General features: G+C 35.4%; 5 protein-coding genes across 15 annotated transcripts; 4 read left to right on the top strand and 1 right to left on the bottom strand.

The window, feature by feature from the left end:
• The first annotated feature begins 46 nt into the window (after positions 1–46).
• On the top strand, positions 47–2,496 carry LOC122410290 (pre-mRNA-splicing factor RBM22-like). Its single transcript, XM_043418449.1, has 3 exons — positions 47–205; positions 284–337; positions 833–2,496. Exons 1-3 carry the CDS (start codon positions 152–154, stop codon positions 2,003–2,005), a joined length of 1,281 nt encoding a protein of 426 aa, XP_043274384.1. The 5' UTR covers positions 47–151; the 3' UTR covers positions 2,006–2,496.
• Positions 2,497–3,174: 678 nt separating this feature from the next.
• Positions 3,175–8,315, top strand: LOC122410287 (heparan-alpha-glucosaminide N-acetyltransferase-like). 3 transcript variants are annotated; one of them, XM_043418444.1, is made up of 12 exons: positions 3,175–3,578; positions 3,690–3,771; positions 4,273–4,474; positions 4,574–4,686; positions 4,754–4,857; positions 5,108–5,223; positions 5,869–5,966; positions 6,096–6,203; positions 6,381–6,639; positions 7,021–7,300; positions 7,458–7,585; positions 7,702–8,315. In XM_043418444.1, exons 3-12 carry the CDS (start codon positions 4,346–4,348, stop codon positions 8,062–8,064), a joined length of 1,698 nt encoding a protein of 565 aa, XP_043274379.1. In that variant the 5' UTR covers positions 3,175–3,578; positions 3,690–3,771; positions 4,273–4,345; the 3' UTR covers positions 8,065–8,315. The 3 variants fall into 3 exon arrangements, with proteins under 3 accessions (XP_043274379.1, XP_043274378.1, XP_043274380.1); XM_043418443.1 differs by lacking the exon at positions 3,690–3,771; XM_043418445.1 differs by lacking the exons at positions 3,175–3,578; positions 3,690–3,771 and adding an exon at positions 3,814–4,030.
• Mppe (Metallophosphoesterase) lies at positions 7,910–16,202 on the bottom strand. Of its 8 annotated transcripts, none has more exons than XM_043418430.1 (13): positions 15,788–16,202; positions 15,125–15,334; positions 14,854–15,016; positions 14,484–14,615; positions 14,249–14,383; positions 13,878–14,109; positions 11,730–11,807; positions 9,880–10,079; positions 9,484–9,644; positions 9,130–9,424; positions 8,654–8,849; positions 8,460–8,577; positions 7,910–8,031 (listed from the first exon to the last, which is right to left on the bottom strand). In XM_043418430.1, exons 1-12 carry the CDS (start codon positions 15,934–15,936, stop codon positions 8,483–8,485), a joined length of 2,046 nt encoding a protein of 681 aa, XP_043274365.1. In that variant the 5' UTR covers positions 15,937–16,202; the 3' UTR covers positions 7,910–8,031; positions 8,460–8,482. The 8 variants fall into 8 exon arrangements, with proteins under 8 accessions (XP_043274365.1, XP_043274367.1, XP_043274369.1 ...); XM_043418432.1 differs by lacking the exon at positions 7,910–8,031 and adding an exon at positions 15,671–15,755 and having other exon boundaries at positions 8,365–8,577; positions 15,866–16,201; XM_043418434.1 differs by lacking the exon at positions 7,910–8,031 and adding an exon at positions 15,671–15,755 and having other exon boundaries at positions 8,365–8,577; positions 16,136–16,194.
• Positions 16,203–16,945: 743 nt separating this feature from the next.
• LOC122410291 (26S proteasome regulatory subunit 6B) lies at positions 16,946–20,153 on the top strand. 2 transcript variants are annotated; one of them, XM_043418450.1, is made up of 6 exons: positions 16,946–17,117; positions 17,907–17,999; positions 18,084–18,417; positions 18,626–18,829; positions 18,923–19,187; positions 19,623–20,153. In XM_043418450.1, the coding sequence occupies exons 1-6, from the start codon at positions 17,070–17,072 to the stop codon at positions 19,939–19,941; spliced, it is 1,263 nt and encodes a 420-aa protein (XP_043274385.1). In that variant the 5' UTR covers positions 16,946–17,069; the 3' UTR covers positions 19,942–20,153. The 2 variants fall into 2 exon arrangements, with proteins under 2 accessions (XP_043274385.1, XP_043274386.1); XM_043418451.1 differs by lacking the exon at positions 16,946–17,117 and adding an exon at positions 17,152–17,187.
• Positions 20,154–20,606: 453 nt separating this feature from the next.
• Positions 20,607–23,404, top strand: LOC122410293 (alpha- and gamma-adaptin-binding protein p34-like). The gene is made up of 6 exons (XM_043418453.1): positions 20,607–21,587; positions 21,665–21,834; positions 21,919–22,033; positions 22,430–22,588; positions 22,984–23,112; positions 23,207–23,404. The coding sequence occupies exons 1-6, from the start codon at positions 21,521–21,523 to the stop codon at positions 23,386–23,388; spliced, it is 822 nt and encodes a 273-aa protein (XP_043274388.1). The 5' UTR covers positions 20,607–21,520; the 3' UTR covers positions 23,389–23,404.
• The last annotated feature ends 983 nt before the right edge of the window (positions 23,405–24,387 follow it).

The following is a 24,387-nucleotide window of genomic DNA, read 5'->3' as shown; positions in this document are numbered from 1 at the left end:
GATTTTCCGGATGACGGCCAGAAAAGCAGAGCTCTCATTGGCTATCGCTCATCGCGCGCAGCAGTGTGCAGAGGCCATTACACTCCTCGTACCTGCTACCTACGAAATTGGAATATAACGTTGCATTGCAATATATATCGTTACTTCAAAAATGGCTACATCAAAAACAACCAACACGTACAATAGACAAAATTGGGAAGATGCTGTAAGTATATGAGCGTTGTGAAAAATAAATGGAGACAAAACCTGCCAAATTTTTCATCACGATTTTTTTTTTTTTCAGGAATTTCCGATTCTTTGTCAGACATGCCTGGGAGATAATCCTTATATACGTATGGTAAGTAACTTTTCTCTCAGTTCGCAAGATTACTCTCGATTCATAGTCGATATTATGTTTGACAAAGTATAACAGTAACGTAATCATGTAGAAAAATAACAGAGATATCGGAAATGCAAAATATAGCGCTATATAAGTTTCAGTACTTTTCTTCGCTGTAAATATGAGATTTGCAAGCATTGATAAACAGTTTGGAAAGTAACATACAATAATATTGATGAAAACAATATTGGTATAGCTTCTGGAAGTTCATTAGAAGATTGATCTTTTAAGGACGGGGATTTTTACGTTGAAAACGACCTTTCTTTTTACACGAAATTTGTGCATAATATCGATGAATTTTTCAAGTGAAGTGCTGCTCTACCAAACTAGTGGTCGATATCTCGACCAGATCTGTCCTTTAAAGGTTAAAATCTAAGGTGCAAACTTGTAGGTCGATGCCGGATGGGTAGTTTGAAAATAAGTATGATTAAATAATTTTTTTGGCATTTGCAGACAAAAGAGAAATACGGCAAAGAATGTAAAATATGTATGAGGCCGTTCACGGTATTCCGATGGTGTCCAGGAGCTCGTATGCGTTTCAAGAAGACGGAGGTCTGTCAGACGTGCAGTCGTTTGAAAAACGTATGTCAAACGTGTCTGTTGGATTTGGAATATGGTTTACCGATTCAAGTGAGGGACGCGGCATTAAAAATAAAGAACGATTTACCACGTTCGGACGTGAACAAGGAGTACTATGTGCAAAATATAGACAACGAGATTGGGAAAATGGATGCAACAACGCCAGCGGGTTCAGTGGGAAAATCAGCAGCCGCAAGTGATTTGTTGATGAAACTTGCGCGCACTAGTCCTTATTACAAGCGCAACAGACCTCACATATGTTCATTTTGGGTAAAGGGTGAATGTAAGAGAGGGGAGGAATGTCCGTATCGTCATGAGAAACCAACGGATCCCGATGATCCGTTGGCCGATCAAAACATCAAAGATCGTTATTATGGAGTCAACGATCCAGTCGCTGACAAATTGATGAGACGAGCTGCAGCAATGCCGAAGCTTGATCCACCCGAGGACAAATCAATAACCACCCTCTACATTGGCAATCTGGGTGACGTGCTTACAGAAAAACAATTACGCGATCATTTTTATCAATATGGAGAAATAAGATCGGTAACAATGGTACCGAGACAACAATGCGCTTTCATTCAATACACTCAGAGAAATGCGGCTGAAGCAGCCGCTGAACGGACTTTCAATAAATTGATTCTCGGCGGTCGACGATTAACAATTAAATGGGGCAGATCTCAAGGTCGGCAAACCATTTCCGCGGCCGAAGCACCTCGCGAAATGCTCGAACCTGTTCCTGGCTTACCCGGTGCTTTACCACCACCGCCCGAGAGTATGGGCAATAATTTCTTCAATCTACAAGCTACCCCCGGTATTATGCCACCCATGATGATTCCACCGCCACCAGTTGCGCCACAATTTATGTTTCCGCCTCAAATCGCTGCTGCCGCCGCCGCTGCTGCTGCTGCTGCTGCTGCTGCTGCTGCTGCCGCATCGGCGGCGCCAATCTTCCCGCCCGGCACTACACCAATCCATTATCCCAGCCAGGATCCATCGAGGATGGGCGCCAGCCAGGGGATAGGAAAACCATGGCCCGAAGAATAATTCGAAGAATATTCTTCGAATTATTCTTCGGGCAACAACATTCATAAAAATGTTAATTTTTTTTTCGAAACTGTTGTGATTGCCACTGGACATATCACACGACCCGAAAAACATCAACATTTTTCGATCCACATAACTCTTAGGAAATATTTAATAACTAAGCGAATTATTGTACAAAGACATTTTAATCATCCCGTCTCGCCGAATGCGCGTCAACGACGGAAAAACTGATTTCCCGATATAAAATATCGAGTTTTGCAGTTACAAAAACGTTAAATTGGATTACACAATTTTTAAAAAATAAAACGCTAAAATGTATTTGTAGAACATTATCGACAGACAGATCCCGAGTTTGTACCAGAGAATCGATCGATTCTTACCGGGATATAATTTTTAATACCCAGCAAATTCACCTGTATTTGTGATTTGTGATCACGACGGGGGGATAACTCAACTTTATGCGTACGCGAATAAAAAATATGCAACCACTATTGAACTGAGAATTATATTTATTACGGAAGTATATACAAAAAAAAAAGCCATAGAACTTTGATCCAACAAAAAAACACTGTCTCGTCTATATTATTATTTTATGTATAGGACCTTTACTTCGTCAAGTACGCAATGATGAGGTGTAAGAATTAATGTGAACACGTCAGTTGTGAATGGAGCAGGGACCCCGGTCCCAAGTCCCAATTGATTCGCCCGGTCTGAATTTGCTGCTAGTGATGCGGAGCAGATCCATCGGTGTCTCATCTCATAAAACTAATAAGGTCCAATCTCATATACTTTTACAAGATCCCACCTCTCGTCATCGGATATATCTGTCAGGTTTCTCAGCTTATATATTCTCCGGCCGCATTTATATTTGGGCTCACACACGGGATGAGGCGCGTTCAGGAAGTCGTTGTTTGCGCGAAAAATGCAAAAAAAAATAGTAATACATACTATGAAAATGCTGGATAGTGTGTTATACTATATTTACGCATTAGCGTTTTTACGGAAAATGAAAGAATATACTACTATAGCTTTATTTAGGATTCATCTGCTCCGTCATATATATATATGCGTATGCGTATTTTTGTACAAGGTGAATGCGCCTAAAGAATGCGTATATGCACACAATGACGTAATTTTTATATAAGAATACAAATGAAGAAATAATCATTTATAAAACGACGAGTATGACAGGAATGAATCCTGCTAAAACTATATATTATATATTATATTTTTATTTTTCGTAAAATTTTTTCACTTGCATATATATATATGTACGACGATTCGAGCGGAACAGTTTTTAAATAGTATTATATACAAAGGCCACATTCTCGAAGTTCATAACGAGAGGGTGAAAACGTTAGGAGGGATTATTTTGTGAAAAAAAATTAATAACGAATCAAGCGAGCATCATTGATCAGGCCATGCAGTCGCGAAAAAAAGAGAAAAGCTGAGATAGAAAAAGACGGAAAAATAAGCAGACAGTATATATTATTGCATTTCTGTGCGCGCTTCCGAATGCAACGTCATTAGTCATTTTACCGACATCATTGTATAATAGCATTATAATTACACGGTAAAGAAAAACTCTAAATACTACCGAAATAATGGTTTTCATAATGTTTTGTTGTGATTACATTAATCTATAGAATCCGACAATATCTGCCGTAACATATACTACTTTTAGGTTATCTATTGATATAAGACAACCGTTATATTGACACAACTGACGTGCACGTTTTGTGCCGCATTATTGTCCAATCCTTAGAGTAAGTGCAGCTAATTTGGGATAGCATTATACACGTTTTTTTGTATTCCAAATTAACTTCCTTTCCTCTATTTGTTTTTTCATATTGATGATTCATCATATTTTGTTTTTGCGATAATGTAAACATATGTATATATAGTCACCACCTCGGAATAAGTGATGATAAATCGTAATGAGTTTAGTAAGAAACAGTTGTCTAAAAAAGTTATTACGCATTTGATTCGTTTTTCTACGCTCAATCTTGATATAATATATTTAAAGTGAGTGACAAAAGTATTCATACAGGAGACATTTGTTTTAACATATCTTCTTTCGTCGCTCACCGTATATAAGCATTGCAAGAATCTTCAGATAATGTTTTCCAATTTTTAAATACTGAGGATGTTTTGAAGTCTACGACCAGCTAATTTTGTGATCCAAATCAATACATGTTTCAAATAAAATTAGAGGCACATATATTTTTTATATTCAACATGTGAATAGAAAATAATTTCCATTGCAGAATATTCATTGGATTCAACCAGTCTTCATGAATGATTCATATCGGAAAAATAAATTCAGAATAAAAGACAGCCATGAACAGTTCGGATCCACGATGCGTCGGTCCAAACAAAACACTTGGCATTGACCAGGCTTGTTTAAGCATTCTTAATAATCAAGATTTACCTGTATCGGTATTGACTTATATTAATCAATGTCAAGCTGTGAGTAACATTAGGAAGACAGTATTTTTTCCCTGTTTCCCAAATCATCCAAATATCCAAATATAATATTACCATATAATGATTTTATCATTTTTATAGTGCGACGGTTTGCCTTTTGCCAATCTATCGCCAAACAGTAACACAACTCTTGTTATTCCTACCAAATATGAAATGCACTTGTATTATGTTGCAGAAAAATATCAATGGTGTCAGTGAGTATTATTAACTTTAGTCTTTAAATTTATGCAGCAGGGATATTGATTATTTTTTTCTTTACAGCGGTGCTTACAAGTTCCAGGAATATGGCCACTATGGGTGGAATTTGACCAACCAAAGTTGTTCATGGTTTTATACCATAAAAGATCCGCCGACTCCTTATATGCGTAAGATCAATTAATTATCACTTTGTTCAGCTGAATACACAACATAGAACTTTATGCAAAATTTGACTATACTTTCATGAAACCAGGAACAAATGATCAAGCTAAAACTTTACATAAACATTCATTTAACGCTTTGAAAAACTCCTTGAACAAATCTACAGTGGGTCACTCATGAAAGCTACTCCTAAAACTTTTATATTTTCTCATTGGTGCATGATGAAATTAGTTTTAATAATTGGTATTTTTTCAGCAATTCTGGCTGCATCTCTTGTCTTCGTGGCTCTATCCATCTTCTATGGTGTAGGCAAATTCCTCATACCTTTTGCAATGAAACGATTAAAGGAGCGCAGAGTTAACGAACAAGATGTAAGTTGTTTACCGTAAAGTTAGGTTGAATACCTTTTTTTTTTCTCAAATAATGCGATGGGCTCGAGATTAAGGTGGTCTCTATATTGAGTATTTTCATATTCCATGCTCTCGCTGGTCAAAAAGATTACAAGAGCAAAAAGAACTTGAGCAAAACCTAGAGCCTATGAGGTTACTTGAAAGGTTATCATCAAAAAAGTAAATTTTCCCACTGAATTAACATGGGAGGTTGGACAAATTAAAGCATAGTTTCTTTGAGATTGGAGTAAGCATAAACGGTAGTTCAACGGACTATTAAATTTATTTAAAACAAATCTAATAGTCATCGAATTTTGTTTGAGTGGTCAGCAAAAATGGCCAAATTCGATGAATGAACGCCCGATGTAAAAAAACATTGCAAACGAAAAAAAATGAGAAACATATTCGTTCCAACTGAGCAAAAAAAAATATATTTTTATTTGTACAAACTCTCATGTTTATTCAATGAGAAAACTCATTTTTTTGGAGGCAACTTTTTGAGGTAACTCAGTCTTTGCGTTTTGCATACTTCTTTATATACCGTTGTATGGTCTCCGGATAGTGAGAACAGTAAAAATGCAGAGCACTCTGGGGTTCGACATACTTTTAATTTATACTTTCCTACAGGACATGCAAGATTTACAAGATTCCGAACCTTTTCCACCTGCTCTTGTCGTTTCTTCGCGCTCGAGCACAAGAATACACTCCATCGACACCATTCGAGGGTGAACGACCGCTGTTCAATTTTCTTTATTATTTTTTATTCCGATTTCTGTATTTCATACGTATGTCGAAGTATTTTCATGTACCGTCTAATTCTGTTGAATATTCAATTGTTTTTCGAATGTTTACAGAATTGCGATATTATTGATGATCTTTGTAAACAACGGTGGCGGCAAATACGTTTTTTTCAATCACAGCCCGTGGTACGGATTCACGATTGCGGATTTCGTCTTGCCATGGTAGAGATGTGAATTAATTGCATTTCAAAAAATTTCAATTCGTACTGATATTGTAACGGAAAACGCGAACGTTTGCCTGCGTTTTAAAATTTTTTATTTTAACAAGATCTTTTTTCATGACGCTACATTATTTCCATCGTGAAAATTTTATAAAGTTTGTAATGTTGTCATGAGCAGGTTTGCGTGGATAATGGGACTCACACTGGTTGTTTCATTACGTACGCAACTTCGGATATCCGTGTCACGTCCAAGAATCATAATGCGAATATTGCGGCGTATCTTCTTTCTTATACTCTTCGGATTGATTATCAACTCCAATGACAAAACTACCATTGAGAATCTCCGATTCCCCGGGGTTTTACAACTTTTGGGGATCACATATTTCATATGTGCATCAATCGAAGCTGTTTTCATGAAAGCACAAAGGAATTTTCAGGTAATTTATTTCTATATTCGCTTAATCAAATTTTCATTAGAAGGTTAGCAGTTTACTTGGAAAAAAAAAAAAAAAAAAAAAAAACACGATTTTACTCGTTTCCATGTATCGTGTACTAAACACGTCGATGTGTCGTGGAAGGAAAAACATCGCCACAAGAAAGCTCTGTGGCTTAAAATTAAAAAATGGCGTTAGTCATTGTTGTGGTTTTTATTTATTTATTTTTTTTCTCTATATTCTAAGGGGAAAAATAAAATCTAGTTACAGTATGGTATTTCTTCATACGTAATTACTCATATCCTCCGAAAACTAAATAAACTCAATATTTTGAAGTACTTTAAATCTCGGTTTGTAAGAAAATATCCATAATTTTGTTCTCAGTACGGACGATTGATGTTCTTACAAGACATCCTGGACTGTTGGCCACAATGGCTCATTTTTATTGGAATAGGAGCAACGCATACACTCGTCACATTTTTGCTTCGTGTACCCGGTTGCCCGACTGGTTATTTAGGCCCAGGTGGTTACCATCTTCGTGGAAAGTACGCAAATTGTACCGGAGGCGCTGCTGGTTATATCGATAGACTGCTATTCGGCAGTCACATGTATAACAAAACCAACAATCCTATATATGGTTCAACGTTGCCTCACGATCCCGAAGGTACGAAAAAATTTCAATTTCATCTTTTCCAGACTCATCCGAGGTTCACGTGTCATTTATGATGGAGATATCACGAAATGTTTGGCATATCAATTCGATATTGATTGACGTGTATACAGATTGTTGAATTCGTTGTTCATGAATATTGAATTTTCAGGGCTTATGAATACTCTTTCGGCGGTGCTGATTGTCGCACTGGGTGTCCAAGCTGGCAGAATACTGTTATGTTATTATTTGTACCTGCAATCGAAGATACTCCGATGGTTTGCTTGGGCAGCGGTCATAGTGAGTTTCAATAGAATCAAATTCGCGGCAGCATGATTAAAATGCAACTGAAATGTTACTTGTCACCCCTTCGCTGACGAGTAAAAAATGATTGATAACAATATGACAATTTTTAGGGTATCATAGCTATTCTACTCAATGGTAAGGAACAAGAAGGTGGAGTTATACCAGTGAGCAAAAATATGATGACACTTTCCTTCGTTCTCGCAACATCGAGCTTCGCATTTTTTTTCTACATTATAATATTTTACATCGTTGATCACAAGCGTATTTGGAACGGAGCACCATTCGTTTATGCTGGAATGAATCCAATATTTTTGTACATAGGACATTATTTGACCAAGGGTCATTTTCCGTGGGCTTGGAAAATTTTAAATCCCACTCACGCTTCCCTACTGTACATGAATCTTTGGACAACGGTACTTTGGGGCTTCATAGCTTACGGCCTGTATCGAAAAAATGTCATAATCACCATTTGAATATATACCGAAAATAAAGTACCGAAAAAAAAATAAAGACGAACCGAGATGACTTTTCGGTTACGCCTTTCATCATTTCATAAATATTATCGAATCGAAAAGCACCTGGCGCGCGGTGGATTATTATTTCTTTTTAATATCAACTCGACAGAACAGAAATGTGATAAAATACTAATATTATTGTAAGCTCATCAGCATTGTTGAATCTGCTACACCGCTTCTTCGTACGAATAAAGTAGTTTGTGATATGACTCGTTTGATCAGCCGCATTCGCTCATTCCGAAATGGTACCATTCAAAATAACATATCCATCATTCATTTTATTTTTCCGAGTGTTCACTATAATTAAGGCTCAAAGAAAGAAACAAACGGCAGTCTGCACGATTTTGCCGTACCATTCCCACTGCGACTGTCAAGTTTAAATATTCCGATCCTGTGGTTCTTTGTAAGTCATTTCCAAGAAACGAAAAATATCGGCTTCGCTATTTATTTGTTCAGCATCGCCGGGTAAACCTAATAGAGAAATAAATTGGATATAATTCTGAATAATTTACAATAACCATCTATGCGAGTATCTGAGCTTGATTACCCTCGGTCGTCAATCGTCTGAGTGCATATTCATTAAGGGTATACTTTTTATCAAGAGCTTTTGCTCTCATATCACGGTTGAATGAATCACTGCCGGTGAAATAAAGAACGGCACAATAATATTGGTCGCGCGGTACCAAACGAATGTCTAAACGTCTGTATGGTCGTATTTTTTCCCCGGAAAGTCGACAGACTCCCTAAAAAATTTAAAAAATTCATCAGAAAAATTTTGATGCTGTATGGATTCTCACTGGAAATTCTTTTGATCATATCTCTTATTAATTTCAGAATAACAAAAAAAAATAGAGAATAAATTCATTGTTGGATGCGAAGATGCTGATTCATCGAAATTCAATTTTATCATTGAATTACAAGGCTACGATTGGAATTTAAATTTGATGGCCATAGAAAAAGACCAGATATAAGAAAAAATAAATCAGGAATCACAATATAAAAAATTTTCTTCCAAAAACAAACCATAAATTTTGTTTCCCCTTGAGATATTACATCAGTGATGAGAGCTTCTTTTTTTAAACACTCAACTACGTCCTTAAGAAGTGTAGATTTATTTTTGGCATCTTTTTCTTTGGAAGTATAATTGGGATGTGTTATCAAAACATCAATATCTCCGCACTCGGATTTACCACGTCGATAACTACCACATATCGTCATCAAATATTTTTGATCCAACCGATCCAGGGTATCCCGGATTAAATTCTCGATAAGCATGACCTCATCGCGAGGAATCTTATTCTCAAAATCTTCGAAATATCTGTATCATAAAATTCAATTAAAATTCACAAGTTTCACCGAGTTCCTAACCAAACTTACTTCAAACCCAACTTTTGATGATGATTCAATTTTTCGCTGTTTCGTTTCAAATCGTTTAATGATCGTATTCCAGAATCCACCAGTTCTTTGGCTTTGGAAGGACCGATGCCTGAAATTCTTGTTAGTAAATTTATGGCAACGTTCTTCTCATCCTGATTGATCTATTGAAAAAAAGGTTGAAAACAAAAACACAATTTGTCGTTGAACGTACAAGAAGGTATAAGAAACAATATAAAGAATGAAAGCACTTGTGTGCAAGAATAATTAAAAACTTTGTAATATTACACATTTCTTAAGAGAATAATGTACTTTGAATGCAAAAAAAGAAGCAATCAAAATACACTCATAAAAGAAATCAGTAATAATATGTTGAAATATTGAAATGTGTGTTCATACAATTTCGAGCTTCCTCAGTTTTCCAGTTTTCAAAAACTCATCTATCTTTTTGCCTATTTTTTCCCCAATTCCCGGTAACTCCTTAGCTTCCTTGCCGTTTTTCACTCTATTAGGTAAACTGCTTAATGTATTGGCTGCTTTCCTGTAAGCGTTGGATTTGTAAATATTTTTCGTCACATTTTTCTCATAACTTGAGAGTTCTGGAAAGAAATAGAGGATAAAGAAAAACATAATTACGTCACATATTTTATTGTGTTCTTGATCGTGATATACGCTTGTTTTAATCAACAAATATTATTGGATTTTACCTGTCAAAAAATTGCATAAATCATAATTAGGATTGTTCAAATTTCCGGGCGTCTGTTTTCTCTTATTGCTCATTGTCAAATTTTTTTTAAATACAAAAAGCGTAAAAATATTCCAACCCTAGTGCCCGCGACTCTTCCGAAATTATGTCATAATATATATCACGTGATTCACATCAAATTCACGTGTTCAATATTCGTCTGTTTTCATATATCCATATGTGTCAAATTGTTAACTCCCTCACGCAGCGCTGCTCACTCGAAAATGGTTTGTGGTTTTCGGAACATTTCAGATTTCAGATGTCTTACAGAAGTTATTGCAAAAGAACGCAGTTGCCCGGGCCCGGCCGGTGTCTTCAGGTAGTGTGGAACACCTATATATATAGTTCAACATCACTGCAAATTACTTCAATTGAGAAACTCGAGTCACGATCTTTGCAATATAAAAATAAACCAACGATGTACATTTGGCGATTTATTTATTTTTAAATAAGTATAGACAAACAAAAATTCCAATACGTTCGCAATGAGTTATGGATCATTATTAAAAAAAAAAAAAAAACGCTATCGTTCCGGTATAAAGAGTCGTCTGGCGACAGAAACTCGTTATAACATAAATGGACTTGTCTCTGACTGAGCTAGCTCTCAGAGTCGCTGCCGCGGTCGCCGCGGTGCCGCGACTCTAGATAGAGCCTCGCTCTAGGCTCTGTAGTGCTCTGTAGCGACAATTATCAAGATAGTTGCGTTTCGACTGCTTCGATACGGTGTCACAGATCTCATCTCTCATCGCTTTGAAAGTGAGCGTGTGCGTCGTGTATACGTATAGTTCTGTATGACTCCAAAAACACCGGAGCCCCATTTATGGTGGCGCACTGCGGCGGTATAATACACTAAATATACTATTAGTGCAATAGGGACCGTGCGTGAGCTATAGAGAGCAGCACTAGAGTCGATGAGCGCGCTCTCTCGTGTCTGAATATGCAATTTTTCTGATGATATTTTGACTGTATATCATTGAAAATAATTAATTTTTCGGAAAAAAATAATGATTAAAGTAATCAAATACGGTTTTTGTCCGATCAACAATGATCGCATTCAAAATCAAAATGACGTAAAAGGAAAAAAACTGTTTGAATCGAATGACGTTTTAAATGTCGTCGAAACAGAAAGTTTAGTGGATGAGTTGACAGTGTTTAACCTTTTGATCCACTTGGTTCGTTTCTCACTTTTCCATGGAGAATGGACTGTGCCCTCTGGGAAATAATAAAATTTTACTGATACTTCAACGTCTCGGCGTCGAAATTGTGCATTAGAGCACTCTCTCGAATGCAACAATATTTTCTCGATCGAGACGTGATAAAAAATAATAATTTTATTTTGTTAAATAATGCGAAAAGTAATAATTCCCATATGCGCCTGTTTCAAATTTCATCTAAAAAGTTATGAAATTGGCCGCATAGTGACACTGTAGACGCTGCGCACGGTCCCTATTTTTGGCTCCGCCCACGCGCTCGGAGTGAATAGGGCTAGGCAATTTAACCGTACCGTTCCCTAGACGCGCTGAGGATGTACTAATATCAAGAACCACCACTTTCGATTCGAAGCGTCGTATATGCGGCATCGCTGCGAACAAATATCATTTGTATAAAGAATAAAAATAATACTTTTCAAACTCAACTTATTGGCGAAATGTTTACTAAGCTGTTATATATGTCAAGTTTTTCAAGAAAGTTTATACTTATAAATGTATTAATGTTAATCGGAGTAATTAATTGAAGCATTGACGAGCAGAAACTGTAGCCTCGTAGCGGTTGTTGCGTGAGTTACTTGGAACGCCTTATCACTCTCTTTACTTACGACCGGGCGGAAATAGTGGGAGTAAGGCTTAGCGCGTAATAAAAAAAAAAAAAGCCAGCTAAAATATATGGTGCGTTTCCGTCGGTTGAATTTCAATGAAATTATAAAAAAGCTAGAATGTTGAATAAAGGGGCCAAAATTCCATTTGACCGTCAGTACGGGTGTACTTCCGCGTTTATATAGCCCATACCTCCTATTTTGATCTGAATTTTGGGCTAAACGGAAGTTTATCCGTTCAGTTTGGCACGGAATGGAAGGTACCGAGCCTGCGGAACGAAATAGAGAGCCTATATGACAGTGTTTCAAAATAGCCGCGAATGTAAACACTCGTGCGTGCCATGTCGTCAAGTTGAAATGGTATGGAACAATAAAGTGCCCGAGTCGGTGTGTTTCGGTTCAATATACGGATCTAGTTATTAAAACAAATATATATGGGTCATTCCATGTCAATTCAACGACGTTGTGACGGTGGCCCTCTTCGATTTTTTTTATTTTTTAATGTTTTTATACATGTCTTTAGTTTTTATTTTTTGTTTTGAGATCTTTTTTTTCAAAATATTTTAATATTTTGAGATTGATTGAAGGAATTACGTGATCTTGGAAGAAAAATAAATCAAAATGACATAAAAAAATCAAGTTTTTTGTGAATTGTTTATGAATTTTTTTGAAAAAAATCGACAGTGTCGTATTAAACGAAAAACCAATTTTTTGACTAAAAATAGCCAAAAAAGCAATAAAAAAAAAAAAAAAAATCCGTTTTTTAAATTTTGATTTAGAAAGAGGATTGAAAATTAAAAAAAAAAGTCACCCGTATTAAGTGATATTATGATAATTATAGTCAGAGATATACATTTTTTAAGCAAAAATCGACGACTCCGGAATGGGTGGAGATAACGAGTTAAAAATTTAGCTGAAGACTTCTTTTAACATGTATAAACGTGGCACATGCCTTCAGTGGGAGATAGCCATTCAGGAAGAGAAGAAGAACATGTATAAACTCATATTAAAAAATTTTTAAAAAAAATCGAGGAGGGTGTCACCGTCACAACGTCGTTGAATTGACATGGAATGACCCATATATAGTACTTTTTTTGTAGCGTTATGTTATCAATAATCACTTATACATGAAATAAATGAATATCGAAAATTTCGTTCGATATTTCGATATTCGAGTAAAAAAAGAAAGACAGAGAGAGAGAGAGAGAGTTTTGGTAATATTTATATAAAAACAACATTGATTTTTAACTTGTAATGAAAGGTAAATTTTGTAGAAATATAACAATCCCTATGGATTAAGCAAATGATTGTATGCCGCATGAATTGTAATACAACTATTGCGAATGAAGCTGAAAATACTAATCACAAGAAGTACGACAATGACACATAGATACGCTATGAGCTTGAGAAATCGCTCGGGCAACCACAGAACCGTAAATTCCACAGCTTTTTCTTTTGTATCTGAAAAAATAATAATCATAAAAAGATGTTTGATGTACGATACTTTTTATGCCTCGTTTGTAACATCGATTCATAAAATCCTGCCATTCTAAAAAAAATCTCTTAAAAACATGAATGTATAGAGAATTTTTAATAATCAAGAAATTTTTAATCCTGAAAAATGAACAAAAAATTGTTCAATTCTTATATAGATTTAAAAATATGTATAATTCTGGAGATTCATGAATCGCAGAAAATTGTAAGAATTTCATACATCGTATGAAAATTGTAAGAATATTGATAAATGTCAAAAAACTTGTTCGAAGAAAATTCTCCGCGACAACGAAAATTTATTAGTATCATTTGCAATATTCAAAAATTTTTCGAAAATCCCCTCACCTATGTATGCTAGACCATATCCCATATGAGGTGTTCCCATTCGATAAGAGCACGTTGGTATTTGCAACTCGTGTACATCACCCATATCAAGCCTCAATTGATAGAGGAGCGTTTCGCGAGGGGGCAAAATCCAAGTATCACTTAGTTGATCAGTGGCTGTGTCAAGGCTCAGATGTTTAGCTTTATGATCGTGAGCTGTGAAGATAACTTGAGGACTCAGTTCCTTGATTACCTGGATTCGAAAATAAAAATATCAAAATATACAAATATGAATATACATCATGTGCATTCATCATTCGAGCGTAATAATCTCAGGGAGTATGCACAAGCATGTGAGTTTTTATTATCAATCTTAGCACCGATAAGCTTACATTTCGAACAAATGGCCCGGGTGAAAATAACAATGGCATATGACTCAGTATAACATTCGTTGTATTTCTCTCTGTATAGTCATTGAGGAAAGCTTCTTTTGGAGCATTTGGCCTTGTTCGGGTGAGTCTGTTAACCTGTTTGATTTCAAATAACATTTTTAGAATAATTATATATCACGTAGATCTTTGCTACAGATATAGAAAATATTTCAAAAGAAAACGTTATTCGAAATACCTTGAAAAATATGACACTCTTGTAAGCTATAGTGTCTGGCTGAGTAAATGCAAATTTGAATCTATTATGTATCCTAGTTGATACCATGTCTTCCTCACCACCAATATCATTGTCTCCGGGTAAATAAATTTTCTGGAAAGTGAAAATTGGGTAAATAAAAAATGAAAATAAATAAGTAAACGGATAAACTATACTTGATGAAGTCACAATACTGTTCAAGGTTAATGGTCATAACTCTATAGAATCATACGGACTATTCAAAAGAGATGGTCCTGGTAGAAAATTTGACAATTTCATGAGGTAACTAATTAATCTGTTGCGGGATTCAAGGGTGGAAATTAAAAACGTCTATTCGCATTATTTGGCTTACCAAAATATCATCTTTGGTATAAAATATATCATCTAATCTTTTCTTGTACTTGGAAAATTCTTCTATTGTAGCGATGTGACCTTCGTCCATCAGATCTCCAAGAAATGCTATCGCATGAGGCCTGGAGTGTCTTACAGCCCTTGAGAAGGTATTGGACAAGTACCTGTGGATAATAATGCAATCTACGAGACAAAGCAAGCAAAAGAACAAACGAAAATTGCAAATTCAACGGATGAGAAAATGAGATCTGTAAATATTTGCGTATATTTACCTATCGCTGTCCCACCGGGCGAACCAAGCTCCGAGATAGTTCTCATTTTTTTCACCCAATAATTGCGGGTCAGCTACAAGTAACAATTTCACACAATTTTCACAATTTTTTAAGGACCATCTGAAGCTTTCCATCTCATAGGCAAGAAATTCATTGTAGAATATTGTTACTCCTAGGATCAGCAAGACTAAAGTGAGCTTGTGTTTTGTTCTAAAAAGAAAAAATAATATTAGTATTAATAATAGTATATAATGATGATCAAATAAATAGAAATTATTATATGCATTATTAATTTCTAGTGATTAAAAAGCTCAAAAGGTTTAGTGTATTGCAATTCATTTTGAATTCATTCAACCGGAATATTACCGAAAAATAACATGTCACCAAAAAAAATGTACGTCACAATTAATGTCAAATTGTAACTTCAAGTTAATCAAAATTTAGAAAAACACTTGAGTTACTAACCTCAAATTTTTTTCAAATCACTTGTTATAATAAAATGTAAAATAGAAAACTCTAAGATCGATGTATAAATAGAAAATGTACCTGTTTCGTAATAACATTTTTATCAGTATGGAACGAAATAATCAATGAATGATAATTAAATTTTGCCCAGATATATACAAGCGTGCTGTGAAAAAATTAGAAACAGAGAATAACTACAGCAACACGACGTTACGATTCGCAATAGCATGACGTAAATATTGCATAGTTTTCTTCCGAATTGAAGTGCAAACTAACGACACGTTAGTAAATTTGTCAGCACAATTGAGAAAAATAGTATTAACAAGACGTCGGCAATACGCGTGCATGCGTATAACAACAACAGAGCGGCAACAAAACAGCAGGCCGTGCTGTTGTATTGTCGAAATGCTGAATAGTGTGAGTAATGTAACAGCAACAGCAACAGAACCGCAACAGAACAGTACGCCGCGCCGTTAGACTTTTCCGAGCACGAATGTCAAAAAAAAATTATTTTTGCCGTTCTGTTGCTGTTTATTAATTACCCACGCTCATTCAGCTACTACAACGGCACGGCGTGTGTTGTTGTGTTGCCGTTCTGTTGCTGTTACTATTACTGTCATTACTCATCATACTGATCATACTATTCGGCAATACAACAGCACGGCCTGCTGTTTTGTTGTCGTTTTAGATCGAGTCCGATATATAATCAGTCTCTACACCCTGTGGCATATACATGCCCTTAGGCCTGCTACACACGGTCAATAATATTGCGCAATATAGGTGATATTGCACAATATATTATTGAACGTGTAGATATAGTATTGAAACATTTTGCGCAAATCATTGAACAGAAGTTTGAGCTATCTTAAATTTATGGCGCACTACACAAAAAGGAGAGAGAGAAAGTCAATTTATTTATCCTTTTGTTTATGTTCTGGTCACACAATCAATGCATGCGCATTTGATATTTGTTACAGTTTAATAGAGAATATTTGAGCGTTCACACGAATAATTTGGCCAAAAAATCGACACAAATTATGATGAGTGTGATTAACTTCGTAATAGCAAATAATATATAAAGTGTATTATTGTCATATATAACTCTTGTATATATTTGCGAATACGCAAGATTGACTTGCGTATTTTGTATATATCTATATATAACTAAACCAAAATAAAAAAACTTAATCTGTATTTTAAAAATAATATATTACTGCAGTTTTTCTTATGAATTGAAAATTGTGGTTTTCCCTCCTCTTTTATAGGAGACATCTAGCGGACATTTTTACATGACCAGCAGATAACACAAGTTCAATGAAATTTTCTCGTCTACACGAACACGAATATTTCTCAGTCTAAGAAAATTGCCCCGTTACTGTACTGTCATTCCGAGTCGTCTACGAGTTTTCTTCAATCAAGACTTCCGAGTCATTCGATTATATAGTACCACCGAAATTTTGATACGATATTATTTTATCGAATGCCTGGTGGTAAAATGGAAGAGGCAACCGTCATGATGCTTGACAAAGTGAGTCTTATTCATATACCATTACACAGGCTTAAACGATTTGAGTTTAATGCATTTTCATTGTTTTAAGGTTAGTTTGCTATTCGGTGAAAAATGTAAGAAATATTCAATTTTGACACTGAACCATAATTTAGCCACAAATATTTAGCTACAAAATTTCCGTTGTTTTCTCGTAGTCACAATATACTTTTATCATACATTTTCAAATTGGAAAATATGGGAATAATTGAAAATCGATTGATGGTTTTTTTAATTGTTATCCTCGTTCCATAATTCATAAACACCCCAAAGTTACTTTTTCAACTTTTATTACGTTTAGAAAACATGTTGAATTTGTTTTCCTCCGTTGGTTTTTTTTCAGGCTCATTTTCAATTACCATAGAGAATTGGACGTGATTAATTATGGATAATGGTTCAGTTTAGTGTCAATATCTTGAGTATCACTAGCTAGTAAAGAAAAATGACTACCTATTGACACTTGTACACAACTAAAATTGCTGATTATATCTTTGCTAAGAATAGTCAAACAAACCCAAAGTAAATCAAAGTTTTAGTACCAATCATTAAACAGCTCCTGCTGTCTCTTTGTTCGAGTGGTAGCAGCGCAAAGGATATATTTCAGATTCTTTCCATCTGTACAAAGCTGACAACAGGGTGGTTTATCTTGTCTTTTAACAAATATTCAAATGTAATGTTGATTTTTGAGGAAACAATGAACATTTTAGTGAATAGGAATTGAAAAAAAAATTTTTTTGAATCAATCAATATTCATCTTACTAATTTATCTAGGATGTAGCTGAAGTCGATATCAAGCCAATAATGGGTCACTATTCCGGCGGCGGTGATGAATTGGATGTAGAAGATTTGTATACAAAGTATAAGGTGAAAATTCTTGTCTATATTGAGAGATGAGGAAGATTCTTAGTGACAAAATTATTAAAATTTTGTTTCATTTTATTGAATTAGCGACTGCAACGAATGCTAGAATTTCTAGAGGTTCAGGAAGAATATATAAAAGATGAGCAGCGCAATTTAAAAAAAGAATATCTCCATGCCCAAGAGGAAGTAAAACGTATACAAAGCGTTCCCCTTGTAATTGGACAGTTTTTGGAAGCGGTCGATCAGAACACAGGCATTGTGGGTTCAACAACTGGCTCCAATTATTATGTTCGGATTTTGTCGACAATAGATCGCGAGTTGCTCAAGCCTTCTGCCAGCGTTGCATTACACAAGCACAGTAATGCTCTCGTTGATGTTTTGCCGCCAGAAGCTGATTCCAGCATTTCTATGCTTCAAGCTGGTAATTGAATCATTGACTGTATTTTTTCAAATATTTCTCACCGAATTGAGAGAGCTACAAGACTAATGAACGTAAGCTTCGGCTCGTACAGATCCAATTTTTTTTACTGTTCGAGCAAACTAATATGTCTACTGGGAGAAAAAAATTTGGATGTATTTTCAGCAGTAGATAATGAACATAAAAAAAGTAATAATAATTATTCATTAAGATGAGAAGCCGGACATTGCGTACAGCGACATCGGTGGAATGGATATGCAAAAGCAAGAAATACGGGAAGCAGTAGAATTGCCTCTCACACATTTTGAACTTTACAAGCAGATTGGTATAGACCCTCCGCGCGGTGTTCTCATGTATGGTCCCCCGGGATGTGGCAAAACTATGTTGGCAAAAGCGGTTGCGAGACACACAACCGGTATGAACATATGGAATTCTTCATTATTCCAAGTTTCGTTATAATTAAAAAATCATTGCACTATTTTTATTCCAATCACTTCAATTATCATAGCTGCTTTCATCCGTGTCGTGGGTTCGGAATTTGTACAAAAGTATCTGGGTGAGGGGCCAAGGATGGTGAGAGATGTTTTTCGTCTTGCCAAAGAAAACTCTCCTGCCATTATATTTGTTGACGAGATCGACGCGATTGCTACAAAACGATTTGACGCCCAAACCGGAGCTGATCGTGAGGTGCAGCGTATTCTCCTTGAACTCCTCAATCAGATGGACGGTTTCGATCAAACTACCAATGTTAAAGTTATTATGGCCACTAACAGGTTTGTATTTCCTTTAATTTTTTTTTATTAATTCAAGCATTTGCAATGTTTCTTGATTATGTCGCATTTTTCTTTGGGTGAGTTTTTTTTTACTATTTAAACGGTAAGAATCGTATCAAGAATTTAAGCATTTGCGTTTATGAATTGCTGATTCATTCGTATAAGTCGTTCATTGTGTAAAAATCGTTCAATGTAACGCTTACAAAAATTTGAGGAAAAAGTGAGAAAATGGTATCTAATGGAGCACGGTTCTGGATATTATTTATTAGTTTAAAGATAGTCCTAACCCTTGTATAAATTTAAACAATACCGAAAAATCACTCAAAGAATCGAAAATTTAACCAACGGCTTTTTTAGTACCGAAGTATAACATTTTACAAATTTATTTGAAACAATGATATTGGTAATTTGATCATTTTTTTTTCTATATCACAGGGCCGATACGCTGGATCCCGCGTTATTGCGTCCAGGTAGATTGGACCGGAAGATTGAATTCCCATTACCGGATCGTCGCCAAAAACGTTTGATATTCTCGACAATAACAACTAAAATGAATCTTAGCGAGGAAGTCGATTTGGAAGATTACGTAGCTCGACCAGACAGAATATCAGGAGCTGATATAAATGCTATTTGTCAAGAGGCAGGAATGCATGCTGTTCGTGAAAATCGTTATATCGTACTTGCCAAGGACTTTGAGAAGGGTTACAAAAACAATATTAAGAAGGACGAGTCAGAGCACGAGTTCTATAAGTAAATGTCGCTTGTATACACTCCGTTGTCATTGGAATAATGAAGTCTTCTTTTTTTTTTCTCGACAGCATTTCTTGCGTCCAACTTTTTTTATGTGCTACCCAATTCTTGTAAGAATTTAAGTTTTGTTTTTCTTTCATGAGAACTAGCATTAACGAACATACTTATTCCGTATTATACATCTCACAATAAATTGATTGTATTAATTTCACAAAATCACCGAATTTCATTATCTTCTAGGAAATAGTACCGGGCTCACGTGATCAATTGATCATCGTATGTTATACAAGTTTGTGGAAAATTACGTAGTTTCGTTATCGTATTTGTTATCTCTACCGCATTCAGCAATTTTTGCTGGCTGTAAGTGTTTTAGCGATGCCCATTACTAGCAGCAGTTTAGATAGATAATTCCCTGGAATTTTCGTTGGGACGTTAGCGATTGTTCTCAGTATTTTTGATTTTAAGAAATGTAACAAAAGTGTTAAAAAATCAAATAATGTTTTCGAATTTCATTCAATCAAATCTCAATTGTCTTAGCGACACCTATATATATTCAAAGAAGCATCGATTTATTACGTTCGCCAATTGTCGCCAAATCTTTCTGCACTTTCATGAGTTGCGATATCACTATATTTATAGAAGGTTCCGTAATGTTTGCTCCTCGGACAAAATAACCGTAGCTAAAATAACCGCGGACAAAATAGCCTTAGATAAAATAAGCATGTATAAAATATCCGCTACATTTCATTCGATGTGTGTGTGGGATTTTTATACATGATTATTTTATCCGCGGTTATTTTGTCCGAGGAGGAAAGTTCGTCGTGACCGCGTCGTGATACGATATAGAATAGTGCAGAAAAAAACCTAGTAAAAGCGCGCGCTTTTGTCGAAACCGTCGAAACGAACGTGAGCACACAATTTCAGTTGTGAAAGGGTGCGTTCGATTTGAGCGGTTACAGTACACGATGATTCCAGTGGTGCTAAGGGACGTTTGGGTCGTTAAAGTGAACAACGCACTATGCACACTGGCTGGATGAGCTAACGCTTTCACAAATCACAAAACTGAAATCGTGTCATGTACTCATATGCACGTACATTTTGCCAAAAAGTGCGTCAATGTACCAGAATGTACTACTTGTCCTGAGATTACACCGAGCCCACCGAGTCTCTTGATATATACTAACAAAAACGCTGCGCAAATTTTCTCAATTTGTACCGTTCATATGAATGAATAATGTAATAATAATAATAATAATGGGTTCGTCGAGATTTGACATTTGCGCTGCAAACGCTACCATTATTGCCACTTAATAGTATTATTATGTATTTTGCATTTTAATTAAACTATAAATAATCGCGACTCCCTGAGATATAAAATATATTGAGTGAAGATGGCGTGGTGTAGCGGGAACAAGGCGTAATTCAATATGATTCGCGTCTTTCTGTCTGTTCTATCGTCATACGCAGCAGTTTACAATGTGTCAATACGTTGATCAACAATAATTCATAGTTTTTAACATTTGACACCGATGATAATACTCTTATTACAATAATCGTGAAAAAATTGGTGCAGCAGGTCAAGAATGAATTTACCACGTATATTGATAATCAGCACGTCGAGTGTCGATCATGCGGAAAACATTGCGACAGGTTTGTTCAAACTTTAAGGTTATATTTTCGATTAAAACAAAACAAAAATTATGGTGTTATCTACATTTTTGGATCAGAGTTGGGGTCGGAACGAATCGCGGACAGTGATAATTTGCATTATTACTCATGGACGATCGATAATAAATATTATTCGGTTAGAGTACTCCTCTTTGTCACGGATGCTTTGACTTTGGATACTTCTCTCGACGATGTGGAAGCTATAATAATCCATCACGACTCAAAGGCTGTAAGATCACTTTCGATCAACGAATATACCACTGAAAACTTTTTTTTCTTGCCATACTGATTAACGATAAATTAATTTTACTAGGAAAACCCAACAAGGACTTTGGATGATTATCTTCCACTGGTTAATTCTCTCTCCAATGCTGACATCTTTTTACTTGCTTGTCAGTCCTTCGACAACTCAGAAACCAAGGATAAGGGTGAGAAATTTCAATATAAAATCCATTTCAATTAGAATGTCAATATTTATCCAATAATCAATCCATCAATATCAAAATATATGAGCCCGTCGAAGATGAATTCAATTGATACAACCAACAAAACTAATATGGATGAAATTAATACAATTTTCATTTTACTATTCAAAGTTGCTCAATCTACTTGATATTTTTAGTACGGAATTGAGTTTCTATCCAACGTTTTCTTCATCTCAGCTCGTTAGTATTCTGTTGTTGCTGTTCTCTGTAGGTTGTTACAACAAATGTTGAGAAATGCTTTGGAACGTTTAATGAAAAATGAGATATATTTTTCAGTAAAACAATGAAAATGTTGTTAACAAATATGACATCTAAAAATTTTTCCATTGATTTTCACAGTGAGCGAATGGTCTAGAACGCACAATTTTGAAATGGTAGAGTTGGAACGTGCCAATACATTTGATATAACGGATGAAGAAATAGAGAATAATGTATGCGGGATGGATAGAATCATCGAAGCCTTGCACACCCATTTATGGCCAAACAGAATTCTCAAAGGTTTTTATCCAATTCCATAATTTACAATGGTTTATAATTTCTGACACGGAAATAGAAAGGTTTTCAGTTGTTACGTTGTAGCAGCAGGGGCTTTGCCAGCTGTTCCAGATATCAGTTTGACAGAAAAATGTTATTGAATTCGCATCTTGGTTCTGATGAAAGCCCTTTTTGAAAAATCATACAACTCTATGCGATTACCTCCCCGAAAGAAATAACTTTTTTGAAATCAACAATATTGTTGCCCAAACGTCAAAGTTAAAATATGAAAAAGTAAAAACTCTCACTTGTCAATCTTTTCCAAATAAGCGAGTCAAGCTATAGCCGGATTCGAGATATAAAACAAAAATAAACATTCAAGCCTGACACATGAATCTTAGAAAGGTTTTTTTTTAAAGGCAACTTGACAAACTCAAGCATTGAATCGTCACCTGACATTAATAACGTGGAGGATCAATTGGGAAGCATGCGATTGAATTCCGGAGCGCAAAGAAATTCGGAGCAATCGTTGATGGAAAGCATGCTTGGTTCGTTTAATTTTTTCAATACTTTCGTATCCACGCGAAGAAAAATAAGGAAAAAAATGTAGAAAAGATAAAGAATCGAAGTATTCCTTTGTAGATGGTATGATGGGAGAAGAAAATGCCGATTTTGGCGAACTATTTGGTCGTCTTATGGATATGAAGGAGCACGCTGCATCATTATCGACGAATAATCGACGAGCTGCGGCGGAGCAATTGGTAACGGTATTTTGGAAAGCGATGGGCGGCGATCCTTCGGAAGTTGAAAATCTGGATGATTAATGAACGCATCACGATTGGGGGGGGGGGGGGGGGGGGGGTGATTAATAACACATGCCAAGATTGTAATATAACGCGAATCCTATTTGTATCTAAAATGTCGCTTTAATTCTATAAACTATCATTTGAATATGACAGCCCGCTAAACAGTTAGTTATTTGTGAATATATATATATATATACATGTAAGTGCGCTATAACAATATGAAAATGTATATAGAAAAATAGGGTAAATATTCAAAATACGGGCTCCACCTCCAATAGCGCTAATTTTTTCATATGTTATTCTTAAAAAAAAAACCTACTTGGGAAGAAATTTGTTTGCATAGAAACAGATTTGGTTTTTAAAGAAAAAATAAACCCAGAATTTGGTTACAGCAAGCTTTGAGTTTTATATATGATCCAAATCTCATTGTAACCAAAGCCGGTTTTTTTTCCTTTGAAAAAATGTACTTAGAAAAAATTCTATGAAATAATAAGAAACTTCAGTCGCATATAAAATTCAAACCTTGCTGTAATCAAACCGTGGGGTTTTTTTTCTGTAAAATTCGTCTCTCCGTTTTAATATATGATAAATAGAATAAATGTTTTATTTTTTAAATAAGAAGTTTAAAATATGTCACCAAAATACTCACTTTATAAACATATAGCCCTAATATACAAAAATGGTTATATGTATCTCGAAAACTATTGGAGACCCCCGCCTATAATGGTACATAAAATGACGCGGAAGAACGCCCAGAATAACGTATGAAAAAAACTAGCGCGATCGGAGGTGGAGCCCGTATTCTGAATATTTACCGAAAAAAAGTAATAAAAGTAAAGTGAAAGTGAAATATTAGTCGCGCAAGCGCAAAAGAAATAAATATATAAAATACAAGTGTTTCGAGAAAAAGAAGCTTCGCATTAAAGTTTCACCTCTGATGGTGGAAAGAAGACGAGAACGACAACGGCAAACTTTTTCTCGAGCCTGCTCTTCAAAATGAACGAGTAATAAGATTTA

The sequence above is a fragment of the Venturia canescens genome, chromosome 4, assembly GCF_019457755.1.
Source record: "Venturia canescens isolate UGA chromosome 4, ASM1945775v1, whole genome shotgun sequence".
Classification (NCBI taxonomy): Eukaryota; Metazoa; Arthropoda; class Insecta; order Hymenoptera; family Ichneumonidae; genus Venturia; species Venturia canescens.
This window is presented reverse-complemented; position numbering and strand designations above follow the sequence as displayed.